Below are 24,050 nucleotides of genomic sequence, written 5' to 3'. Positions count from 1 at the left end.
TTCTTCCACTCTTCTCCCTTTCTCTCCTACACCCTCTTGCTTTGTCCATTTGTCTCACTTTCCCTTTCCCACTCTCTCCTCCTCCTTCCTCTTCTCCTTTCATGTACCTTACTTCCTCACTCTTCACTGACTCCTCTCTCCCCCACTCCGCCCCTCTCTCCTTGCCCACTCTTTCTCTCATCTCTCTCACTTGCATGTACATCTCTCGCTTTCCCTTTACTAAAGTCTCCAAATGGTTAATAGATGGCACCAGCTTCCTGCAGAAGACCATAATCTCCCTTTACATAAATGTTTATCATCCGCTGCACAGATATGATGCCAAGCGCAGTAATCCTTTTTGACTCTTAAGCTGTGTCAGACACAATAGAAGTGTGTTTATTGGTTGTGGATTGACGTCAGTGTTGTTTTGTTGACTAAAGCAAGCAGGAAAATAAGCATTGATTAAAATTATTGTAATTTAGGCAATAAATTAAAATGAGAACTAGATTTCTTAAGAAATTTGCTAAAAAAACAACATTCAAGATTAGGAGAAAGATTAAAACTCAAATAACAATGGAGCCAAGTGTGAGTGCAGTGCTGGTGTGCAACATGTGAAACAGACGATAGTAATTAAAATGGGTAAATAAATTCTCCGTTGTCACTGAAGCCCCATCTTATTTCCCAACGCTTGTGTCCTTCTGAGTGGTGAAAGAATAATTAAAGAAAAATTAATTTGAAAAATATTCCTAAAAATCTGGATTGAAAATCTAGAACAAAAAATAAATTATATTTAAAACTTGGGTGCAAACGATGAGACTAAAGTAAGACTGAATTCCTTCAGTAAGGAAGGTGTCATCCTTCAGGTTAGATATTAAAAATGTCGGATGAGACATTAAACAGATGTCCTGTCTGCTGTCTCAGGTGGATGTAAAAGATCCCACGGCACTATTTCGAAGAAGAGCAGAGGAATTCTCCCCGGTGTCCTGGGGCCAATATTTATCCCTCAATCAACATAACAAAAACAGATTTTCTGGTCATTATGACATTGCTGTTTTTGGGAGCTTGCTGTGTGCAAGTTAATTACTGCGTTTCCTACATTACAACAGTGACTACACTCCAAAAGTACTTCATTGGCTGTAAAGCGCTTTGAGCCGTCCAGTGGTCTATATAAATGCAAGTCTTTCTTCATGTGGTTCAGGTGGATTTTAAAGATCCAATTGGATGGAGATGAGGGAGCTCTCCCAGTGGCCTGGTCAATAATCCCTCCTCAATGAACAGCCGATTGCTGTTTGTGGGATCTTGTTGTGTGCAAACTGCATTTACCTACACAGCAACTTGTCTATGCACTTCAAATTAATTCACTCAATGGGGAGGACCTCTTTGCTATTTGCACCCCTCCCTTTCTCCTCCGACGTGTCACAGAGAGTGGTGCATCTCCCCTTGGGCCAATTTACCTCTGCATATTGAGCAAAGGAATGGCATGGGAAGTCATGGCAGAGTTGAAGTCTTAACCACATCCCATTTAAACAACAACAACAACTTGTGTATATATATATATATAGCGCCTTTAGCATAGTAAAACATCCCAAAGCGCTTCACAGCAGTGTTATAAGACAAAACAAATAAATTTGACACTGAGCTACATAAGAAGAAATTACAGCAGGTGACCAAAAGCTTGGTCAAAGAGGTTGGTTTTAAGGAGTGCCTCAAAGAGAGGTAGAGGCGGAGAGATTTAGGGAGGGAGTTCCAGAGCTTGGGGCCTAGGCCGCTGAAGTTTTAAGTTGAACAGAAGTCAAGATGGGAAAGAGTTTGCCTCTTTTGATAAGAAGGATAAAGAGAGAGAGAGAACCGCATGCATTAAAAAGGAACAAAGACAGTATGTATGCAGAGCTAAAAAAAATCCTACACGGCCTTTTCAAGTATTAAATAATTGCAAACAAAGCAGCGAGTATGGGAGCATTTGTTGCTGTCAACCTTCCAGTACCAAAAGCACGTTTTGTATCTTGGCTTTCATTTTGGGTAATCAGGAAAGAATGCATAAAAACAAAACTGTTTCCCAAGTGCTGTTTGTTGGTGCCATGATTAATTTAATCTTCAAACAGTTCAGCAAATTGCTTCCAATTGCTGGCGTCACTTTCATGTGGAGGGCCAGATTCTGCGAAGGCCTCCGTCCAGCCATGAATGGGTCTGCTACTTTTCAGTGGGAATGAAGTTGTTCCCAAACATCGAGGAGCGCCTGTAATTGCTGCGTTAATGGCTCCTGGCCTCACAGGACACATTTCGACCAAATATTTGTGCCTTTTTTTTTTCTCTTCTCTCCTTGCCCTTTCACCTATTAAAGCCCATATTGTTTTATGGACATTTGAACTTTCTCCACAACCGCCTCTTTTTACTAAGATCGGGTGTTAATCGGCTGCACTGTCGGAGGGGCAGTACTGAGGGAGCACCGCACTGTCGGAGGGGCAGTACTGAGGGAGCACCGCACTGTCGGAGGGACAGTACTGAGGGAGCACCGCACTGTCGGAGGGGCAGAACTGAGGGAGCACCGCACTGTCGGAGGGGCAGTACTGAGGGAGCACTGCACTCTCGGAGGGGCAGTACTGAGGGAGTGCCGCACAATCAGAGGGTCAATACTGAAGGAGTGTTGCACTGTCGGAGATGCCATCTTTTGCATGAGACGTTAAGCCGAGGCACCGTCTGCTCCCTCAAGTGGATGTAAAAGATCCCATGGCACTATTTTGAAGCAAAGCAGGGGAGTTAGCCCTGGTGTCCTAGCCAATATTTATCCCTCAATCAACACCTAAAAACAGAATATCTAGTCATAATCCCATTGCTGTTTGTGGGAGCTTGCTGTGCGCAGATTGGCTGCCACATTTCCTACATTACAACAGCGACTACATTTCAAAAGGTACTTCATTGGCTGTGAAGTGCTTTGGGCCGTCCAGTGGTCATGAAAGGCGCTGTAGAAATGCAAGTCTTTCTTTCTCTCTTTCTTCCCAATTCACACTGGCACTTTTCTCCCGATTCAAATGATTGAAGAAGCCCTGTTGCTAGAATCTCCTCCTTTGGTAAAAGGTTAGAGGCCAGTCGGATAGTAACTGGAAAAACAGCCTTAGAAAAGCAAAACTGAGCTAAAGAAAGAGGGCAAGAGAAATGAGGATATTCGAAGATTGAATCAAGTAAGTAATTTTCAATAAGGTTGATGCAGTGAATGAAATGTAAATGTTGAGCCAGATTGGGTTGGATTTAAATCCTCTTCTCACAAGCTGATGTGCCAGAGTCCCAAGGTCCAGTATAACCGATGCAAAATAAAGCATTTTCTCCAAGTCAAACTCAACTGCAGCCTCTGCTGTCATCTAAATTTGAAAGGATTTTGAATGAGTGAATCTATGAAGCCTAGAAATTGCCTTTAGTGCAAAGCATTTTGCTGGGGGCAATTATGTACTGTTATTTGTGGAACAGCCTGTTAATTTAAAGACAGTTTCTCAGACAGAGTGAGTAGGCGCAGCTGTTCCTGACCAAAATAAACAGAGCTCTTGAAGATGGTAAAACCCGGCAACTTTGAAATGGATGTTAATGCAGATGGCTGGTGGTTATACGAAAGCACAGGACTGCGAATACAGGAAATCTGAAATAAAGACAGGAAACTGGAAATGCTCAGCGGGTCAGGCAGCATCTGTAGAGGGAGAAACAGAGTTAACGTTTCCAGTTCTGACAAAGGGTCATCGACCTGAAACGTTAACTCGGTTTCTCTGGCCACAGATGCTGCCGGACCCGCTGAGTAGTTCCAGCAGCTTCTGTTTTTTAATTATGGCTAATGGTTATCGCGTTTTGGCCAATATCAGCTACTGCCCCGTTTAAGATGTGGATGTTTTAAGTGGTGCGTAATGTATCCCAATTCACTTCATGTATGATGAATTGCTTTAAATAGGTTAACAGAGTGTCAGCTGTGGCTCAGTGGGCAGCACCCTCGCCTCTGAGTCAGAAGGTGGTGGGTCCCACTCCAGGGACTTCAGAAAATAGATCTAGGCTGACGCTCCCAATGCAGTGCTGAGGGAGCGCCGCACTGTCGGAGGTGCCGTCTTTCAGATGAGACGTTAAGCCAAGTTCCCGACTGCTCTCTGAGCTGGACGTAAAAGATCCCATGGCCACTATTTCAAAGAAGAGCAGGGGAGTCATCCCCGATGTCCTGGCCAATATTTATTCCTCAATCAACATAACAAAAACAGATTAACTGGTCATTATAACATTTCTGTTTGCGGGAGCTTGCTGTGCGCAAATTGGCTGTCGTGTTTCCTACATTACAACAGTGACTACACTCCAAAAGTACTTCATTGGCTGTAAAGCGCATTGGTCGTGAAAGGCGCTATATAAATGCAAGTCTTTTAGCATGGGAACCGTTTTGCACACAGCAGTGGACTACAAACAGCAATGTCCGGGAGAATGTCAGTCAGGACAGCTGCTCGTCCTGAAATAGCGACTTGGGATCTTTAAAGTCCATTCGGACCACTGGCAAAAGCAGACCTGGCCCTCCGCTTAGCCTCTCATCTGAAGGACAGCACCCTCGACAGTTCAGCACTCACTCAGTACCACATGGGCGTGTCCATCCGTTCAGGTTCCGCGCATGGAGTCCTGGAGTGAGACTTGTTGGAACCCAAGCGTGGACGTGTGAGACTTGTCTGGGATCACCTCGGCAGTTCCCCACGCAATGAGTCTTCATGGCCTCAATGAGCAGGCTGTTTATTGATGAAGGGGCTGTCCGTGTAAGTTGAAAGGAGTAAAATAACACTGGCGCAGGATATAATTGTGGCACGGCACACAGTGCTGTTGGCAAAGGGTGAAAGAACTAAAATGACTTCAAAATAGGGGTTTAAAAGCAAACAGTTTTGTGCTCTTTATTTGCCGAGAGTACTCCTGAATTAGAGTACAGCAGGGTGATATGGCTTTTTCAGCTCTGGCTTGGAGTCAAAGACTTGAGCCCAAAAATCTAGACTGACATTCCCAGTGCAGTGCTGAGGGAGCGCCGCACTGTCGGAGGTGCCGTCTTTCGGATGAGACGTTAAGCCGAGACCCCGTCTGCTCTCTCTCAGGTGGACATAAAAGATTCCACAGCACTATTTCGAAGAAGAGCAGAGGAGTTCTCCCCGGTGTTGTGGCCAATATTTGTCCCTCAACCAACATCACTAAAACAGATTATCTGGTCAATATCACATTGCTGTTTGTGGGAACTTGCTGTGCGCAAATTGTCTGCTGCGTTTCCTACATTACAACAATGGCTACACTTCAAGAAAAAGTAGTTAATCGGCTGTAAAGCGCTTTGGGATGTCCTGAGGTCATGAAAGGCGCTGTATAAATGCAAGTTTCTTTCTTTCATTCTTTCTCTCTTTCTCACTGTTACCCTGGACTCCTTTTAGCTTCACTCACAGATCATCTCTCGCTGAGGCCTATAAATATGTCAGCTTGGCTCAGTGGACAGCACTTTGAGTTGCAAAGTCTCCGTTTTCAGCTCCACTGCAGGAGCTGCACATAATGTAGGGTGAGACTTCGCTGCTGTGGGAGTGGCTTCAGAGGGCGGGACAAACCTCCGAAACTCAACTGAGGAAGTGCCAATCCAACTGGAATGTGGGAAACCTCGTGAATGAGTGTACCCAGACAGCCAGCAGGCATTTGACACATTTCCACACAAAGGGCTGTTAGTTGAGCTCAAAGCTGTGGGGATTCAGGGTAATGCTTGGCATGGACAAGGAATTGGCCCAAGAGTTTAAAAAAACAATAGATACTTGTTGGAAAAGTTATGTCGGGATGGCCGAAGGTGCTACCTGGGGTTCCTCGGGGCTCACTGTTGGAACCACTGCTGTCTCTCAATCTGTACCCTTGTCTTAGATGCAGAAACTCAATGCAAAATGGGTAAATTTTGCAGATGATGCCAAACTAGGAGGGGCGGTGGAATCGAAGAAAGCAGCGCAGCAATTTCAAAATGAGTTGGAGAAAATATGCATCTTGGCATAACAATGATAACTTAAATTTAATGTTAACAATTAAAGTACCACACTAAAGCAGGAAAAATAGACAACGTAACAGCCAAAACAGTAGAATACAAGTCATAGGTGGTTGTGATCAAACTGTACAGGGCTCTGGTCAGACCCACCGTGTGCACTGTGTCCTTGATAAAGTGCAACATCCCCACTGGCACCTGGGAATCACTGGTCCAAGATCGCCCAAAGTGGAGGAACGGCGTCTGCTGGGCGCTGAGCACCTCGAGTCACGTCGCCGAGAGCATGCAGAAATCAAGCGCAGACAGCGGAAGGAGCGTCCGGCAAACCAGACTCCCCACCCACCCTTTACTTCAACCACTGTCAGGCCCACCTGTTACAGAGACTAATTCCCGCATTAGACTGTACAGCCACCTGAGAATTCACTTTTAGAGTGGAAGCAAGTCTTCCTCGATTTCGAAGGACTACCTATGATGATGATGGTGATGATGACTGTGTCCAGTTCTGGTCAGACCTGCCTTGGGTATGGTGTCCAGTTCTGGTCAGACCCACCTTGAGCACGGTGTCCAGTTCTGGTCAGACTCACCTTGGGTATGGTGTCCATTTCTGGTCAGACCCACCTTGAGCACGGTGTCCAGTTCTGGTCAGACCCACCTTGAGCACGGTGTCCAGTTCTGGTCAGACCCACCTTATTAGTCTGATATCAGTCGTCGGGAAAATGCTGAAATCCATTATTAATGAAGTGGTAACAGGGTACTTCGTAAATCATAATATAATTAGGCAGAGTCAACATGATTTTATGAAAGGTAAATCGTGTTTGACAAATTTTTATTAGTTTTTTGAGGATGTAACGAGCAGGGTAGATAAAGGGGAACCAGTGGATCTAGTATATTTGAATTTCCAAAAGGCATTCAATAAGCTACCACATAAATGGTTGTTAAGTAAGATAAGGGCACATGGGGTTGGGAGTAATGTAGTAGCATGGATAAAGGATTGGTTAAAGGATAGAAAACAGTGAGTCGGGGTAAATAGGTCATTTTCAGATTTGAAGGTTGTAACTAGTGGGGTGCTGCAAAGACCAGTGCTTGAGCTATTTACACTCTTTATAAATGATTTAGATGAAGGGACCAAGTCCGCCCTTGCCTCAGCTCATCCGCTGCTGAAACCCTCATCCATGCCTCTGTTACCTCTAGACTTGACTATTCCAACGCACTCCCGGCTAGCCTCCTACATTCTACTCTACGTAAACTTGAGATCGTCCAAAACTCGGCTGCCCCGTGTCCTAAATCGCACCAAGTCCCGCTCACCCATCACCCCCTGTGCTCACTGACCTACATTGGCTCCTGGTTAAGCAACGCCTCAATTTCAAAACTCTCATCCTTGTTTTCAAATCCCTCCATGGCCTCGCCCCTCCTTATCTCTGTAATCTCCACCAGCCCCACAACCCCCCGAGATGTCTGCGCTCCTCTAATTCTGCCCTCCTGAGCATCCCCGATTATAATCGCTCAACCATTGGTGGTCGTGCCTTCTATTGCCTAGGCCCCAAGCTCTGGAACTCCCTCCCTAAACCTCTCCGCCTCTCTACTTTCTTTCCTCCTTCAAGATGCTCCTTAAAACCTACCTCTTTGACCAAGCTTTTGGTCACCTGCGCTGATTTCCCCTTCTGTGGCTCAGTGTCAAATGTTGTACTGATGAAGGGGCCTTGGGACGTTTTACTACATTAAAGGCGCTATATAAATACAAGTTGTTCTTGTTGTCCATCCAAGCCCAAAAGAAATTTAGCACAGGAGCCATTTGGCCCATTGTGCCTTTTTTTAATTCATTCACAGGTTTTAGGCGTCACTGGCAAGGCCAGCATTTATTGCCCATCCCTAATTGCCCTCGAGAAGGTGGTAGTGAGCCGCCTTCTTGAACCGCTGCAGTCCGTGTGGTGAAGGTTCTCCTACAGTGCTGTTGGGGAGGGAGTTCCCAGCAACGATGAAGGAACGCCGATATATTTCAAAGTCAGGGTGGTGTGTGACTTGGAGGGGAACTTGGAGGTGGTGGTGTTCCCATGCGCCTGCTGCCCTTGTCCTTCTAGATGGTAGAGGTCACGGGTTTGGGAGGTGCTGCCGAAGAAGCCTTGGCGAATTGCTGCAGTGCATCTTGTAGATGGTATGCACTGCAGCCACCGATGGTGGAGGGAGTGAATGTTTAAGGTGGTGGTGCACCAGTGGTGGCGGGAGTGAATGTTTAAGGTGGTGGATGGGGTGTCAATCAAGCGGGCTGCTTTGTCCTGAATGGAATACAAGAGCAAGGAGGTTATGCTTGTACTTTATAAAACATAGGTTAGGCCACAGCTGGAGTACTGTGTGCAGTTCTGGTCACCACATTAGAGGAAAGATGTGATTGCACTAGAAAAGGTGCAGAAGAGATTTACAAGAATATTGCCTGGACTGAAGAATTTTGGCTATGAGGAAAGATTGGAGATACTGGGTCTGTTTTCTTTGGAACAGAGGAGGCTGAGGGGAGACCTTATTGAGGTGTATAAAATTATGAGGGGATGGAGAGGATAGAAAGGATCTGTTTCCCTTGGCAGAGGGGTCAACAACCAGGGAGCATAGATTTAAAGTAATCGAGGGGAGGGTTAGAGGAGATATGAGGGGAAATCTCTTCACCCAGAGGGTTGTAGGGGTCTGGAACTCACTGCCTGAAAGGGTGGTAGAGGCAGAAACCCTCATAGCATTTAAAAAATACTTAGATGTGCTCTTGAACTGCCATAACCTACAGGGCTACAGACCTAGAGCTGGAAAGTAGAATTAGGCTGGATAGCTCTTGGTCGTCCGGTGAGGACACGATGGGCCGAAATGGCCTCCTTACGTGCTGTAAATTTCTATGATTCTATGATTCTCGAGTGCCTCTGCCAGTACTGGCTCTACATCAAAGCCATTCCCTGAATCCCTCTTCTCTGCTCCTTCCCTATACAGCTTCAAAATGTTTCTTAATTGGTTATCGAATTCACTCTTAAATGTTGTGATTGAATTGGCTTCAAAGTCACTTGCAATGCATTCTTTATTAAAAAGCCCTTTGAAGGAAAATATTTCTCCCCCAAACGCACGTCTCCCACATAGTTCCATCTTCTGTCCAGGTCTGGGACTCCTCTTGTGGAATGTCTCCCATAACCAGAACAGGGCTCCGTACTCAAGGTGTGGTCTGACCACAGCATGTACAGTTTAAACATGACTCATTGCATTTTAATTCTACTCCTTTTTTTCTGTCTCTCTGCCAAAAAGTCATTTCTTATATTTCAGGTGATCTGTGCACATATTGTACCCAAACTTGCGCTAGTTTGAGAAATGTTTTTTTCCCCTCAGGATTCCATTCAAACTCATTGCATATCCCCAAACACACAATCTGTCACGTGTTTCACAACAGAATTTTTCTTTTTATTCTGCTTTTAAAAATATTCCTTGATAGAGCACCCTCACCTCTGAGCCAGAAAGTTGTGGGTTCAATTCCCACTCAGGGACTTGAGCACATAAATCTAGGCTGACACGCCCGGAGCGCTGCACTGTCAAAGACGCCATCCTTAGGATGAGATGTTAAACCAAGGTCCCGTCTGCTCTCTCAGATGGATGTAAAAGATCCTACAGCCACTATTTTGAAGAAGAGCAGGGCAGTTCTCCCCAGTGTCCTGGCTAATATTTATCCCTCAATCAACATCACTAAAACAGATTATCTGGTCATTATCACATTACTGTTTGTGGGAGCTTGCTGCGTGCAAATTGGCTGCCACGTTTCCCACGTTACAATAGTGACTACACTCCAAAAGTACTTCATTGACTGTAAAGCACTTTGAGACATCCGCTGATCGTGAAAGGTGCTATATAAATCCAAGTCTTTCTTCTTTCTTGATTGTTGCAGTATGATTAATACAGCTGAAAATGGGTTTATCACAAAAATTAAGCATTTTAATCAGTGTCTGGTCCACCACCTGTGAGTAACCTGATTTTAAATATCTGAAAATTACTTTAAAAACTATACAGAAACATTTGCTGGTTATATTGGGGTGCAATCGTCTGTTTCTTAGTAAATTTTTTAAAATCGTATCTAAAACATGCCTATTATGTACTTGCGTCTAAAAAGAAAAACAGCTTAATATTTAGAGTTTCTTCGAAGACCCGCAAACAGGTGCAATCAGCGGAAACTCACCATGGCGATTAATTTGATTTGAGGGCGTGGCCTGTATTGTGGGTGGGACTACTAGCTCGCGGAAAGCGGATTTGCACTGAATGTGAATGGCGCATAAAATTCTGTGTGATCTTTTAAAAAAAACAACGCAACCTGTTGTTAGTGTGAAATCAGATGGATCAAATATTGCACATAACTGCCAGGAAAGATTAAACAGGCTGGGGCTCTTTTCTCGAGAAAAGAGAAAGTCAAGGGGCGACCCAATGCAGATCTTCAAAATTATGAAAGGGTATCGATGAGATAGACGTAGAGAAGATGTTTCCACTTGTGTGGAAGAACAAAACTAGAGGCCTTCAATATAAGATAATCACTAATAAATCCAATCAGGAATTCCGGAGAAACTTCTTTACCCAGAGAGTGGTGAGAATGTGGAACTCGCTGCCACAGGGAGTGGTTGAGGCAAATAGTATAGATGCATTTAAGGGGAGACTAGTAAAGCATATGAGGGACAAGAGAATAGAGGGTTTTGCTGATAGACTTAGATGAGGAAAGACAGAAGGAGGCTCGAGTGGAGCATAAATGCCGGCCTAAGTGGAGGAAGAGTATACGGGATGGCGCTGAGCACCTGGAGTCTCGTGGCCGAGAACATGCAGAAAACAAGCGCGGACAGCGGAAGGAGCATGTGGCAAACCAGACTCCCCACCCACCCTTTCCTTCAACCACTGCCTGTCCCACCTGTGACAGAGACTGTAATTCCCACATTGGACTGTTCAGTCACCTGAGAACTCACTTTTAGAGTGGAAGCAAGTCTTCCTCGATTTTGAGGAACTGCCTATGATGATGAAATGTCAGCATGGACTGGTTGGGCCGAATGGCCTGTGTCTGTGCCATATATCCTGTGTAATCCTATGAATTAATCCAGGGGAATAGCAAATTGTTTATATAATCCTATATAAGATAAGAAAGTGATGTGACTATTAGGGAATATAAAGTGGACTGGAATTTATAATCCTATTCAAGACAATCCCTGTAGAATTCAGTTAAATCCAAATATCACTGCTGAGCAAATGACATGATTAGATAACCGAAGAAAGGTCATAAGTAAGTGGTGGAGAAACCCAAAACAAAAACCGTGTCAGTTAGAAATCACTGGGTTTTTATGTAACAGGTTTTAAATAGTCGCACAGTATCGCACACTGCAGAGCCATTTCCCAGCCAGTGATACCATTCCTGGTCACTCAGACTTGCCCTCTACAAGACAGCAGATAGCATTAGAGGCTCGTGTGGAACATAAACACCTGCATGGATCAGTTGGGCCGAATGGCCTGTTCCCGTGCTGTACATAAGAATTAGGAGCAGGAGTCGGCCATTCGGCCCTTCAAACCTACTCCGCCATTCAATAAGAACATAGCTAATCTGATTTTGGCCTTAACTCCAATTCCCTGCCAGCTCCCCATGACCCATGACTCCCTTATCATTCAAAAATCGGTCTATTTCCACCTTAAATATATTCAATGACCCAGCCTCTACAGCTCTCTGGGGTAGAGAATTCCAAAGATTCACGACCCTCTGAGAGAAGAAATTCCTCCTCATCTCCGTTTTAAATGGGTGAACCCTTATTCTAAAACTATGCCCCCTAGTTTTAGATTCCCCCACGAGGGGAAACATCCTCTCTGTATCCACCCTGCCAAGCCCCCTCTAAATCTCATACATTTCAATAAGATCACCTCTCAGTCTTCTAAACTGCAATGAATATGTAAATTCGATATAAAAAGAATACTGAAGTCCGAGCACATTCTGTGGTCCGTTGGTAGCAGATGGTGGGGGGGGGGGGGGGGGGGGGGGGCGGGGGTAATGGTGGGGGGTTGTGCTGAGAGTTTGGTCAGCACCTGTGTGGTTTTAGTCAGACGCCCTTGTTGTTTGTCGCCTGCTGCTGAGACGCACCTCCAGGCCTTTTCGGAATATAAGGGCAGAGCACAATAGAAGGCATTGCCGACAGGCCTTACCTGTTCTGTGTGTGCTGCGGGTATTTTGCCTGCGCGGTTCAGGTCTGACGCCAGCCCGGGCAAAAGTGGGGGGAGCCACGTTGTTGCGAGATGGGCTGAGCCGATTGCCAGCGAATCGCATTGCTGCCAACTGTGCTGTTCCCTTATCTCCCCGTGGGGATCTGAAGACTGGAAAGATCAGCACAGCGCCTTGTCTCTGAGGGCCTGTCAGGCACCGCACAAGAGCAAGAATCCAAACAGCCCGCGGGGCGCTTGACAGCGTATCAAAACACAAAACAAAACTGGAGTTCAACTGTACTGCTCTGGGAGAAAAAAAATTAAGTGTTTCGGTTCTTCTCTGAATAGTTCCCCCCCTCCCCGATCTTCCCCATCCCAGGCGTAGAGTGATACAGCACAGAAGGAGGCCATTCAGCCCATCGTTGTTCGTCACCCAAGCGGCCTTTATCCAACCGCGAGCCTGGAGAATGAGTGTGGACCGACTGTTTAACCGTGATCATTGTGGGAATAATAGATTCGAGCAAAGTAGTCAGACAAGCTAGCCCACAAATAAAGAAAGGTTGAGGATAATGTAGGTAGGGAAAGGACAGCCTGCTAAAATTCACATGTGACATTGCACTCTAATAGCAAGAAAGAAAGACTTGCATTTATATAGTGCCTTGCACGACCACCGGACGTCCCAAAGCACTTTCCAGCCAATGAAGTACGTTTTGAAGTGTAGTCACTGTTGTAATATAGGCAATGCGGCACCCAATTTGCGCACAGCAAGCTCCCACAAACAGCAATGTAATCATAACCAGATAATCTGTTTTAGTGATGTTGATTAAAGGATAAATATTGGCCCCAGGACACCTGGGATAACTCCCTGGCTCTTTTTCGAAATAGTGCCATGGAATCTTTTAGGTCCACCTGAGAAAGCAGATGGGGCCTCGGTTTAACGTTTCATCTGAAAGACGGCACCTCTGATAGTGCAGCACTCCCTCAGTACTGCCCCTCCGACAGTGCAACGCTCCCTCGGTACTGCCCCTCCGACAGTGTAGCACTCCCTCAGTACTGCCCCTCCGACAGTGCAGCGCTCCCTCGGTACTGCCCCTCCGACAGTGCAGCACTCCCTCAGTACCGCCCCTCCGACAGGGCGGCGCTCCTTCAGTACTGCCCCTCCGACAGGGCGGCGCTACCTTAGTATGCCCCTCCGACACTGCAGCACTCCCTCAGTACTGTCCCTCCGACAGTGCAGCGCTCTCTCAGTACTGTCCCTCCGACAGTGCAGCGCTCCCTCAGTACTGCACTGGGAGTGTCAGCCTAGATATTTGTGCTCAAATCTCTGGAGTGAGACTTGAACCCACAACAATCTGAGTAGTAAAATACAAACTTCAGGCTACTGCCTCTTCGCTCCCCTTGACGAAGGATGGTGTGTGGCATAGGGAGAAAGAACTCTATAAATATCTTTAAAAAAAAAATGCTTGACCTCCTCAGTGGCGTGACTTTTAAGAGAGTGTACATGTTTGGGATTGTGTCAATTTGATGCTAAACAGGCAGCACAGGGTGGAACATGGGCTTAAAGAGCAGAGTTAATGGAAAGAATTGCATTCATATAACCCTTTGTCACATCTGTCTCAGAGATCGTGTTATGTAGACAAACACAGCAACCATTATACATACAGTAAGATCCCGAGACTGCAATGAGATGAATGATTATTGATCTGTTTTTTTGTTGGTTGAGGGAAGAATTGGCCAGGTCTCATTCAAAAAGTGCCATAGGATCTTTAACACCCACCAGAACAGCCAGGCAGAACCTCACTTTGTGTCATCTGAATGCTGGTATCTCCAATAATGCAACGCTCCCTCAGCACTGCACTGAAGTGTCAGCCTGGATTTATATGCTCAAGTCTCTGGAGTGGGACCTTCTGACTCAGAGGTACAAGTGCTACCAACTGAGCCAGCACTTAAGAGTTTTTCTTCAATTTGGCCAGTATTTATTGTCCATCCCTGGTTGTCCCTTGAGAAGATTGGTGGTGAGCCACCTTCTTGAACCGCTGCTGCCCGTGTGGTAAAGGTGCTCCCACAGTGCTGTTTGGGAGGGAGTTCCAGGATTTTGACCCAGCGACGATGCAGGAACCGGCGATATATGTCCAAGTTGGAGGTGACGGTGTTCCCACAACATTGCTACACTTGCCCTTCTAGGTGGTAGAGGTCGCAGGGGAGGGAGGTGCTCTCGAAGTTACCTTATTTAAGGAGGGATATACTTGTATTGGAGACAATTCAGAGAAGGTCATCATCATAGGCAGGCCCTCGAAAGCGAGGAAGGCTTGCTTCCACTCTAAGACTGAGTTCTCAGGTGACTGTACAGTCCAATACTGGAATTACAGTCTCTGTTCACAGGTGGGACAGACAGTGGTTGTAGGAAAGGGTGGGTGGGGAGTCTGGTTTGCCGCACGCTCCTTCCGCTGCATGTTTTCTGCATGCTCTCGGCAACGAGACTCGAGGAGCTCAGCACCCTCCTGGATGCTCTTCCTCCACTTAGGGCGGCCTTTGGCCAGGGACTCCCAGGTGTCGGTGGGGATGTTGCACTTTATCAAGGGGGTTTTGAGAGTGTCCTTGAAATGTTTCCTCTGACCACTTGGGGCCCGCTTGCCATGTAGGAGTTCCGAGTAGAGCGCTTGCTTTGGGAGTCTCGTGCCGGACATGCGAACAATGTGGCCCGCCCAACAGAGCTAGTCGAGTGTGGGCAGTGCTTCGATGCTGGAGATGTTGGCCTGATCGACAACACTGACGTTGGTGCGTCTGTCCTCCTAGGGGATTTGCAAGGTCTTGCAGAGACATCATTGGTGGTATTTCCCCAGCGATTTGAGGTGTCTACTGTATATGGTCCATGTCTCTGAGCCATACAGGAGGGCGGGTATCACTACAGCCCTGTAAACCATAAGCTTGGTGCCAGATTTGAAGGCCTGGTCTTCGAACACTCTCTTCCTCAGGTGGCTGAAGGCTGTGCTGGACACTGGAGGCAGTGTTCACTAGATTGACTACCTCAGAGAGCTGTGGAGACTGGGTTTTTGAATATATTTAAGGTGGAGATAGACAGATTTTTGAACGATAGGGGAGTCAAGGGTTATGGGGAGCGGGCAGGGAAGTGGAGTTGAATCCATGATCAGATCAGCCATTATCTTCTTGAGCCTGCTCCTATTTCTATGTTTTTGATGAGTTGCTGCAGTGCATCCTGTTCATCTTTCGTTACCAATTTTAGGCCGACAAATACTAAATCAAATTTTCAGTAAATCATTTCTGATTGCACATTAGTAAAATTGTCAAGCATCTTTCGAGAAACTGAATGCATTTTGCTTAACTGGAGACAGCTGCAACCCTTGGTGACGTGGGCCCCGGATCCATAAAGGGTTAAGTCAGTCATATGTTCGTGACCTATAAATATAGATCCCTTTGCTTATTGCTGGTGATGGAAATTAGTACAGCGATGCGCAGAAATCTCCCCCCAATTTCTGCATGCATAATGCATGTCCCGTGTCTAATGTGATCAGGGGGATATTTTAACCTGTTTTCCTGAAGTGAAAGGGAGTGTGTTTTCTGTAACCAGAGAATTCCACAGAGGTGGATAGATGAGGCTGGGAGATTGCGTGGAGTCCTGTCTGCCACGCTTTGCACATGCATAGCGGCCTGAGATGGAGTCACTGTAATCTACAGACCTCCTGGCACCAGGGCCTTTGACGGAATCCTTTGCCCATTGGTCAGGCCCATGATGGCAGCCCATCCTATCGCAATCTCTTGTTCGTCATGAGGGCAGAAGCGATTATCTGATTTGGTGGTTTGAGATAAGGCGTGACTCCACATACCCCGCATACCTGGACGGGGCCTTGTCTGCCTACATACGTGCTCTCTCTTGTGAATCAGCTCCTCCTTATAGCGAGGGCTTGGCTTGTGCCACATTGCCCCCAGCCTCTGCCAATGCCTCTTAGAATGTGAGAAATGCCACGATGTCTGCGAGCTGAATTCCACAACAATATTTTAGCAATGTTTGAATCCAGACTAGGTAATTAGGCCTTTAACCCCTTCGCTGCTTTATTGCTTTGACAATGCATTTTTTTTTTGAAAGGAAGGGTTTTTTTTTACAGACTCAAAAGTACGTTTGGAAGCGTAGTCACTGCTGTACTGTAGGAAACGCAGCAGCCAATTTGCGCACAGCAAGCTGCCACAAACAGTAAATGTGATCATGACCAGATCATCTGCTTTAATAATGTTGATTGAGGGATAAATATTGGCCCAGGACACCGGGGATAATGCCCCTGCTCGTCTTCGAAATATTGCTGTGGGATTCTTTTACGTCCACCTGAGAGAGCAGATGGGGGTGAACATCCCATTTCTGACCTTATGATGGATAGAAGGTCATTGATGAAGCAGTTGAAGATGGTTGGACCTCGGGCACTGCCCTGAGGAACTCCTGCAGCGATGTCCTGGGGCTGTGATGATTGGCCTCCAACAACCACAACCATCTTCCTTTGTGCGAGGTATGACTCCAGCCGGTAGAGAGTCTTCCCTGTGATTCAATGTTACTAGGGCTCTTTTATGGTGAAAAATTTGCAGGGCTACGGGAAAAGAGCAGGGGGAGTGGGACGAATTGGATTGTTCTTTCATAGAGCCGGCACAGGCACGATGGACCGAGTGGTCTCCTTCTATGCGGGCTTTATGGGCACAGGGATCTAATAAATCAGCATCGAAGTCCACAGGAGTGACGGGGCTAGCAAGCCCATTCGCTATCACCGTAAACTTGAGGTCATCTAAAACTCGGCTGCCCGTGTCCTAACTCGCACCAAGTCCCGTTCACCCGTCACCCCTGTTGTCGCTGACCTACATTAGCTGGCCCGATTTCATCCTTGTTTACAAATCCCTCCATGGCCTCGCCCCTCCCTATCTCTGTAATCTCCTCAAGCCTCACAACCTGCCGCCCCCCGCCCCCCATCCCCTGAGATGTCTGCGCTCCTCTAATTCTGCCCTCTTGAGCACCCTTGATTATAATCGCTTAACAATTGGTGGCCATGCCTTCAGCTGCCTGGACCCTAAGCTCTGGAATTCCCGCTCTAAATCTCTTCACCTCTCTTTCCTCCTTTTAAGACGCTCCTTAAAACTGACCTCTTTAACCAAGCTTTTGGTCACCTGCCCTAATTTCTTCTTGTATGGCTCGGTGTCAAATTTATTTGTTTTGTCTTCAATCACTCCTGTGAAGCTCCTTGGGATGTTTCCCTACGTTAAAGGCGCTATTTAAATGCAAGTGTTGTTGTCCGTAAATGCTCAAAGTTCCCGATAATTGTTGTCCTCTGCCCACAGATGGTCTCACCCCAGAAAGTAAACTGCAGCTTGCTCCATCAAGCAAGAAAAAATTGAAAGGAGGGAAGGAAGACTCGACGAAAGCAGACGATGGGAAGAGCGAAACGCACCCCATAACCATCACCTTGGCCTTTAAGAGATATTTATTCGACCCGCAGAAGAAAATGATTCAGTCTTAAAGTGTTTATTTTTGAAGGAGGGAGGTCGTGAGATGGGACGGAGGAATTAAAAGAAAAATTCCTTTTAAGTCTCCTTGCCTTAAAGCTCATTATTCAGGGTGAGGGTTTTTTGTGGTTTCTGAAGGAATAAAATCAAAATTAATCTCTTCGATTGCTGTAAGATCTTTTCTGTTTTAAAGTGCAGCCTGGACAACTTTTATTTCTGATGAGATGGGTTTTTAATACATCTCCACCCACCTCCTGTGCCTTGGCAAAGGTACTAACTGGGTACACGCTTCCGCAGACACCCTGTCATGCCAGCAAGTGGCCATTTTATCTGCCTGAGTACTGATTGTTAATCAGCTATTTGGCCATGGCGGGGGGCCTATGGGGAGGATGTATTCGATTGAGGCCTTGGCCAATGTCCACACACACGCATATCCTTGTGGGGAGTGGTGGGGGGGAGGGGATTGCGGGATAGAAGTGGGGTTGCCAACCCTCCAGGATTGCCCTGGTATCTCCAGGAATTAAAGACTTAAACTCTTGTAAACAACCCGAGGAAGACATATCAGAGGGGAACTGAAACAATGGTGTGATTGTTTCATTTTCTTTGAACACTTTCATTTATTCATTATCAATAATATTGGAGGCGGGGGGGAAGGGGGAGGCTATTTTACTGGGCGGGGCAGTTAGGGGCGGAGGTCATGCAATGAAACCTCCAGGAATACATCCAACTAGAGTTGGCAACCCCAATTAGAAGTCAGAGGTGGGATATAAACAGAAAATGCTCAGCAGGTCAGGCAGCACCTGTGGGGAGCGAAACTGAGTTAACGTTTCAGATTGATGACCTTTCGTCAGAACTGGAAAAGTTAGAGATGTATCAGATTTTAAACAAGTATCCCCCCCTTGGAGGATAAGCCACACCCAGAAGTTTCCCTGGAATGTGTAATTGGAACCGGCCAGCTCAAGTTCTGAGTGACTTTGCAAAGTGTAATAAGTCACTCTGGAGATCAAATGACAAAAGGGATGATGGTGCAAGGCAGAAGTGGATGTTAATGGGACAAGTAAAGAAACAAAAGATGGGTGTAGAGGAGGTGTAAATGGGAATAGCAGAATCATTACCAACAGCTTGACAACATATGAGCAGAGGTTATGATTTGAAATTGTCGAACTTGGCGTTGAGCTCAGAAGGCTGTAAAGTGCCTAATTGGAAGATGAGGTGCTGTTCCTCGAGCTTCCGTTGAGCTTTGTTGGAACAGTGCAGGAGGCCGAGAACGGAGAGATCAGAAGTGGGAACCTTGACTTATTTTTCCCACCCCTTATCTGAGGCTTTGAGGTCGATTGTAACTCCCGTACCGTTCCTGGCAAATGTCAGTCGGCTTCTGAAAGAGAATCAGCAGCTTAAGGGTTGTGAATCTTTAGAATTCTCTACCCCAGAGAGCTGTGGAGGCTGGGTCATTGAATATATTTAAGGTGGAGATAGACAGATTTCTGAACGATAAGGGAGCGGGCAGGGAAGTGGAGTTGAAGCCACGCTCAGATCAGCCATGATCTTAATGAATGGCGGCGCAGCCTCGAGGGGCCAAATGGCCGACTTCTGCTCCTATTTCTTCTTAGCAGTTCGGACGGGACTATCAGAGTTTCGCCCCCAAAGGTCCAGCTGTCTTTCTGTTTCGGACACTCTTCGTGTATTTACAGCTTTTTCTGTTTCTTTCTCAGACCTTCAGCTTTTTACAATATATTTTTTTAATCTCTTATCTCTTACCGTGTAGTACTTTTGGAATACAGTTGTAGACTGCATTTACACTCAGACACTTCACAGGAAAGATTATCAAACAAAATTTGACACCGAGCCACATAAGGAGACATCAGGACAGGTGACCAAAAGCTTGGTCAAAAAGGTAGGTTTTGAGGAGCGTCTTAATGGAGGAGAGAGAGAGGTGGAGAAGTTTAGGGAGGGAATTCCAGAGCTTAGGGCCCAGGCAGTTGAAGGCATGGCCGCCAATGGTGGGGGCGATGGAAATAGGAGGTGCGCAAGAGGCCAGAATTGCAGGAGCGCAGAGATTTCGGAGGGCTGTAGGGTTGGAGGAGGTTACACAGACAGGGAGGGGCGAGGCCACAGAGGGATTTTAACACAAGGATGAAAATTGTAAAAGCGAGGCGATGCTGCAAAGTGGCGCAGAATAAACCCGGGGTCAGGAATCTCGCTCCGCTCCAGAATCGGGTCGATCCAGCTCTAGGTTTACACTGCAGCCGTGGTGTCGCTGCAAAGTCTGTTGTTCCAAACCTCTAGCCTTAGTGATAACACAGCACGGCCTATTTAGGCCCGTTTTAGGTCTGATTCTGGTTTAGAAAGTACAGAATCACAACCCTCCTTCAAGGACTACAGTGTACTTTGAGATGGCAATCTACCCGGGATTGGGTCATGTTTACACTGTGGTCCGCACTGTGCTTGAAATGTATTTTATTCACCGAATGCCAATGAATGTCAATCTTTGTGCACTTCATGGTCCAGTTGTGAATTGAGAATTAAATATTATTGATAATTGACATATATTGAACTGCCCTGGTGGCCATTGTGTAACATCTCCAATCAACTCGTTTCTCCCTGAGTCTCTCTCTTGGTACAACCATCTCTCCAACACCCTCTTTCTTCAGGCAGCAGCAGGGAGTTTTCTGATTTTCATTGCAGATATTCATGCCCATCGGTCTGTGACCATAGACTGATTGTTAGTTTGTCTTATTGCTGTGTGATGTTTCGCTATAAAGGCCTTTTGATGTTCTCTCCACATCCTGATAAACCTTTCTTCCAACCTGCTTTTCCTGTCCTCATGGCACTCTCTCTCGACCATACTCCCCATCCTGGTAACATCCCCGCCCCCGCAATAGGGCCCCATCCCCCCGCAATAGGGCCCCATCCCCCCGAGCCCAGGGCCCCATCCCCCCCGAGCCCAGGGCCCCATGCCCAGGGCCCCATCCCCCCGAGCCCAGGGCCCCACCCCCACGAGCCCAGGGCCCCACCCCCCCGAGCCCAGAGCCCCATCTCCCCCGAGCCCAGGGCCCCATCTCCCCCGAGCCCAGGGCCCCATCTACCCAGGGCCCCATCTCCCCCGGGCCTAGGGCCCCATCCCCCGGCCCCAATGCCCCATCCCCCCCGGCCCCACTGCCCCATCCCCTCGGGCCCAGGGCCTCATCCCCCCCGGGCCCAGAGCCCCATCCACCTGGGCCCAAGGCCCCATCCCCCCGGGCCCACTGCCCCGTCCCCCGGGCCCACTGCCCCACCCCCCGAGCCCAGGAACCCATCCCCCTAAAAATAGTGCCCCATCCCCCGAGCCCAGGGCCCCATCCCCCAAGTCCACTGCCCCATCCCCCGGGCCCAGTGCCCATCCCCCGAGCCCACTGCCCCATCCCCCGAGCCGTCTGTTGAGAGTTGTTCCTGAGCCCTGCCCCAGACTGGTGTGTGTGAGTCCGAGTGTGAGACTCTTGCAGCCACTTGTATTTGAACCACTGCGGTTCAAATCTTCAGTTTTCCTTACACCACTGCCTTTCATCGCTGCCTTTCATCGCTGCCTTACTTCCTGCCTTACTTCCTGCCTTACACCGCTGCCTTACACCGCTGTCTATCACCGCTGCCTTCCATTACTGCCTCACATTACTGCCTTATACCACTGCCTTACACCGCTGTCTTTCCCCGCTGCCTTACATTACTGCCTTACACCACTGCCTTACATTACTGCCTTACACCACTACCTTACACTACTGCTGTGCACTGTCATGGATCGCTGGTTGTGCCAAAGTTCACTGAAGTCAGAAGTAAAAAAGAACTGCACTAATTTATATAACCATTCAGTTATTACACAATGCAGAGTTTTGAATTGATCGATGCAACTCGAATTCCTTCTTGTAAAGAACAGTAATGTAAAAATTGATCTCAAATGGTTCTGCTGCATAAATAAAGGAAACTACAAATGTTTTTTAATTCTGGAACTGTTGTTTGGTAACATTGAAGCCCCTTTTCTGTATCTCCCAGCCAGACATGTCTGCAACCGAGAGGGCAGCTGTAGAATCTCTTTTTACAATTTCCTGCATTACAACAGTGACTACACTTCAAAGGGAATCAAGCGATATGAGGATCGGGCGGGAAAGTGGAGTTGAGGTCAAAGATCAGCCATGATCTCATTGAATGGCGGAGCAGGCTCGAGGGGCCGAATGGTCTACTCCTGCTCCTATTTCTTATGTTCTTAAAAGGTATTTCATTTGGTGTAAAGCGTTTTGGATGTCTGGTGGTCATGAAAGGTGCTATAGAAATCAGTTCTTTTCTTTCAGATATTCTTCAATCTTAGCTACGATACTGTTCCACCTTCCAAGGGATATTCTTCAATCTTACCCAGGATCACTTGTTTTAAAAATTCATTCTGGGATCTGGGCGCCGCTGGCAAGGCCATTCCACCTTCCATGGGATACTGACCAAGCGGTGCTGCCCAACCACTCACTCCACAGCAAAGTGACCATTCTTCCCGTGTGAGCTGAGACAACGTGCCTTAGTGACCCGATCGACCACAGGGCTGGTGTCGGGCGTGGCTCACTGCGCAGCTCTCTTGCCTCTGAATCAAGAGGTGGAGCGTTCTAATCTCACTCCAGGACCTCAACGCAAAATCCAGGCTGACACTCCCAGTGCAGTACTGAGGGGGCGCCGCACTGTCGGAGGGGCAGTACTGAGGGAGTGCTGCACTGTCGGAAGGGCAGTACTGAGGGAGTGCTGCACTGTTGGAGGGGCAGTACTGAAGAAGCGCTGCACTGTCGGAGGGGCAGTACTGAGGGAACGCTGCACTGTCGGGGGGGGCAGTACTGAAGGAGCGCTGCACTAACGGAGGGGCAATACTGAGGGAGTGCTGCACTGTCAGAGGTGCTGACTTTTGGAAAAGATGTTAAACCGAGGCCCTGTCTGCCTTTTGTGAATATAGAAAATCCCATGAATTTGCCGGATGCTTTCATCGAACCAGTCTCCTCGAAAAGCGTATGGTAGCTCTCATTGATCATTAATCATAGAACCATTCACAGTGCCTTGTCCAACCGGGTCCAGTGTGAGGCTCTGCCCTATGCGTTCTTCAAACTAATTTCTTGCATCCTCGGTTTCTAGAATTTTCACATTTTGCTTTCTTTTGGTGTTTACGAAGCTTGTAGAAAATCTGTAGCTAGTTTTGCCCTGATGTGTCCATGATCATGTCATCTGTGATCACAACAGTCATCTGTGATCACAACAGCCCAATGATTCCTCGATCGAACGATGATATTGATTTAATGCCAATGTTTTGACCTTGGATGCATCCTGATGTTTTCTGTTAATATTTCTCCTGAACAGTGATAATTAGCCCATATTCAGGCAACAATACACACTCTCCTGTACAGTAATATACACATAGCATTCGCTCCACACAAGTGCAAGGCAAGGACAATCTATTCCAAGCGAGATTCTAACCATTGCCCCTTGACATTCAACGGCATTACCATCACCAAATCCCCCACCATCAACATCCTGAGGGTCACCATTGCCCAGAAACTTAATTGGATCAGTCACATAAATTATGTGGCCACAAGAGCGGGTCAGAGGCTGGGTATTCTGCGGCGAGTGTCTCACCTCCTGACTCCCCAAAGTCTTTCCACCATCTACAAGGCACAAGTCAGGAGTGTTTGGAATACTCTTCACTTGCCTGGATGAATGCAGCTCCAACAACACTCAAGAAGCTCGACATCATCCAGGACAAAGCAGTCCGCTTGATTGGCACCCCATCCATCACCTTCAACTTTCACTCCCTCCACTACCGGCACACTGTGGCTGCAGTATGTACCATGTACAAGATGCACTGCAGCAACTCGCCAAGATTTCTTCGGCAGCACCTCCCAAACCTGCGACCTCTACCACCTAAAAGGACAAGGGCAGCTGGTGCATGGGAACACCACCACTTCCACGTTCCGCTCCAAGTCACACACCATCCTGACTTGGAAATATATCGCCGTTCCTTCATCGTCGTTGGGTCAAAATCCTGGAACTCCCTCCCTAACAGCGCTGTGGGAGTGCTGTCTTCTCATAATGATTGGAGCACTGAGCTCAGTGCTAATCATGCTGCTGTTTCTCTCAGTGCTCAATGCGCCGCCAATAACATTTTGTCTAGGCTCTCTGTACCTCCTTGTCAGTCTGGATGCAGCCTTGTCGCAACAAGGAAGAAAAAGGGCAAGAGGCTTCTCAGATGCAGCACTTGAGGCCTTGGTCCTTGGGGATACACAGAAGGAGACAGATCCTCTGCCCACAGGGGAGCAGGAGGTCTTCCAGGCACACCAGAAGGCAGAAGGAGGAAACCGCACAAGCCATCAGTGCCAGTTTTGTTGCCCTCGGGACCTGGATCAAGTGCTGC

The 24,050-nt window shown here is 47.3% G+C and overlaps 1 protein-coding gene across 11 annotated transcripts in view; it reads left to right on the top strand.

The window, feature by feature from the left end:
• Positions 1-17,807, top strand: part of eefsec (eukaryotic elongation factor, selenocysteine-tRNA-specific) — a 468,842-nt gene extending 451,035 nt beyond the window's left edge. For 10 of the 11 annotated variants that reach the window (XM_070895672.1, XM_070895675.1, XM_070895669.1 and 7 more), the window contains one exon: positions 17,480-17,619. In XM_070895672.1, the coding sequence (XP_070751773.1) occupies positions 17,480-17,536 (57 nt within the window). In that variant the 3' untranslated portion in view covers positions 17,537-17,619. Of the gene's footprint in view, positions 1-17,479 lie in introns of all 11 variants that reach the window. The other variant, XM_070895666.1, reaches the window with a different exon arrangement.
• Positions 17,808-24,050: the final 6,243 nt, after the last annotated feature.

Source organism: Pristiophorus japonicus, chromosome 12, assembly GCF_044704955.1.
Source record: "Pristiophorus japonicus isolate sPriJap1 chromosome 12, sPriJap1.hap1, whole genome shotgun sequence".
Lineage (NCBI taxonomy): Eukaryota > Metazoa > Chordata > Chondrichthyes > Pristiophoridae > Pristiophorus > Pristiophorus japonicus.
Note: the sequence above shows the minus strand (reverse complement) of the source record. Positions and strands in the feature narration are given on the sequence as shown.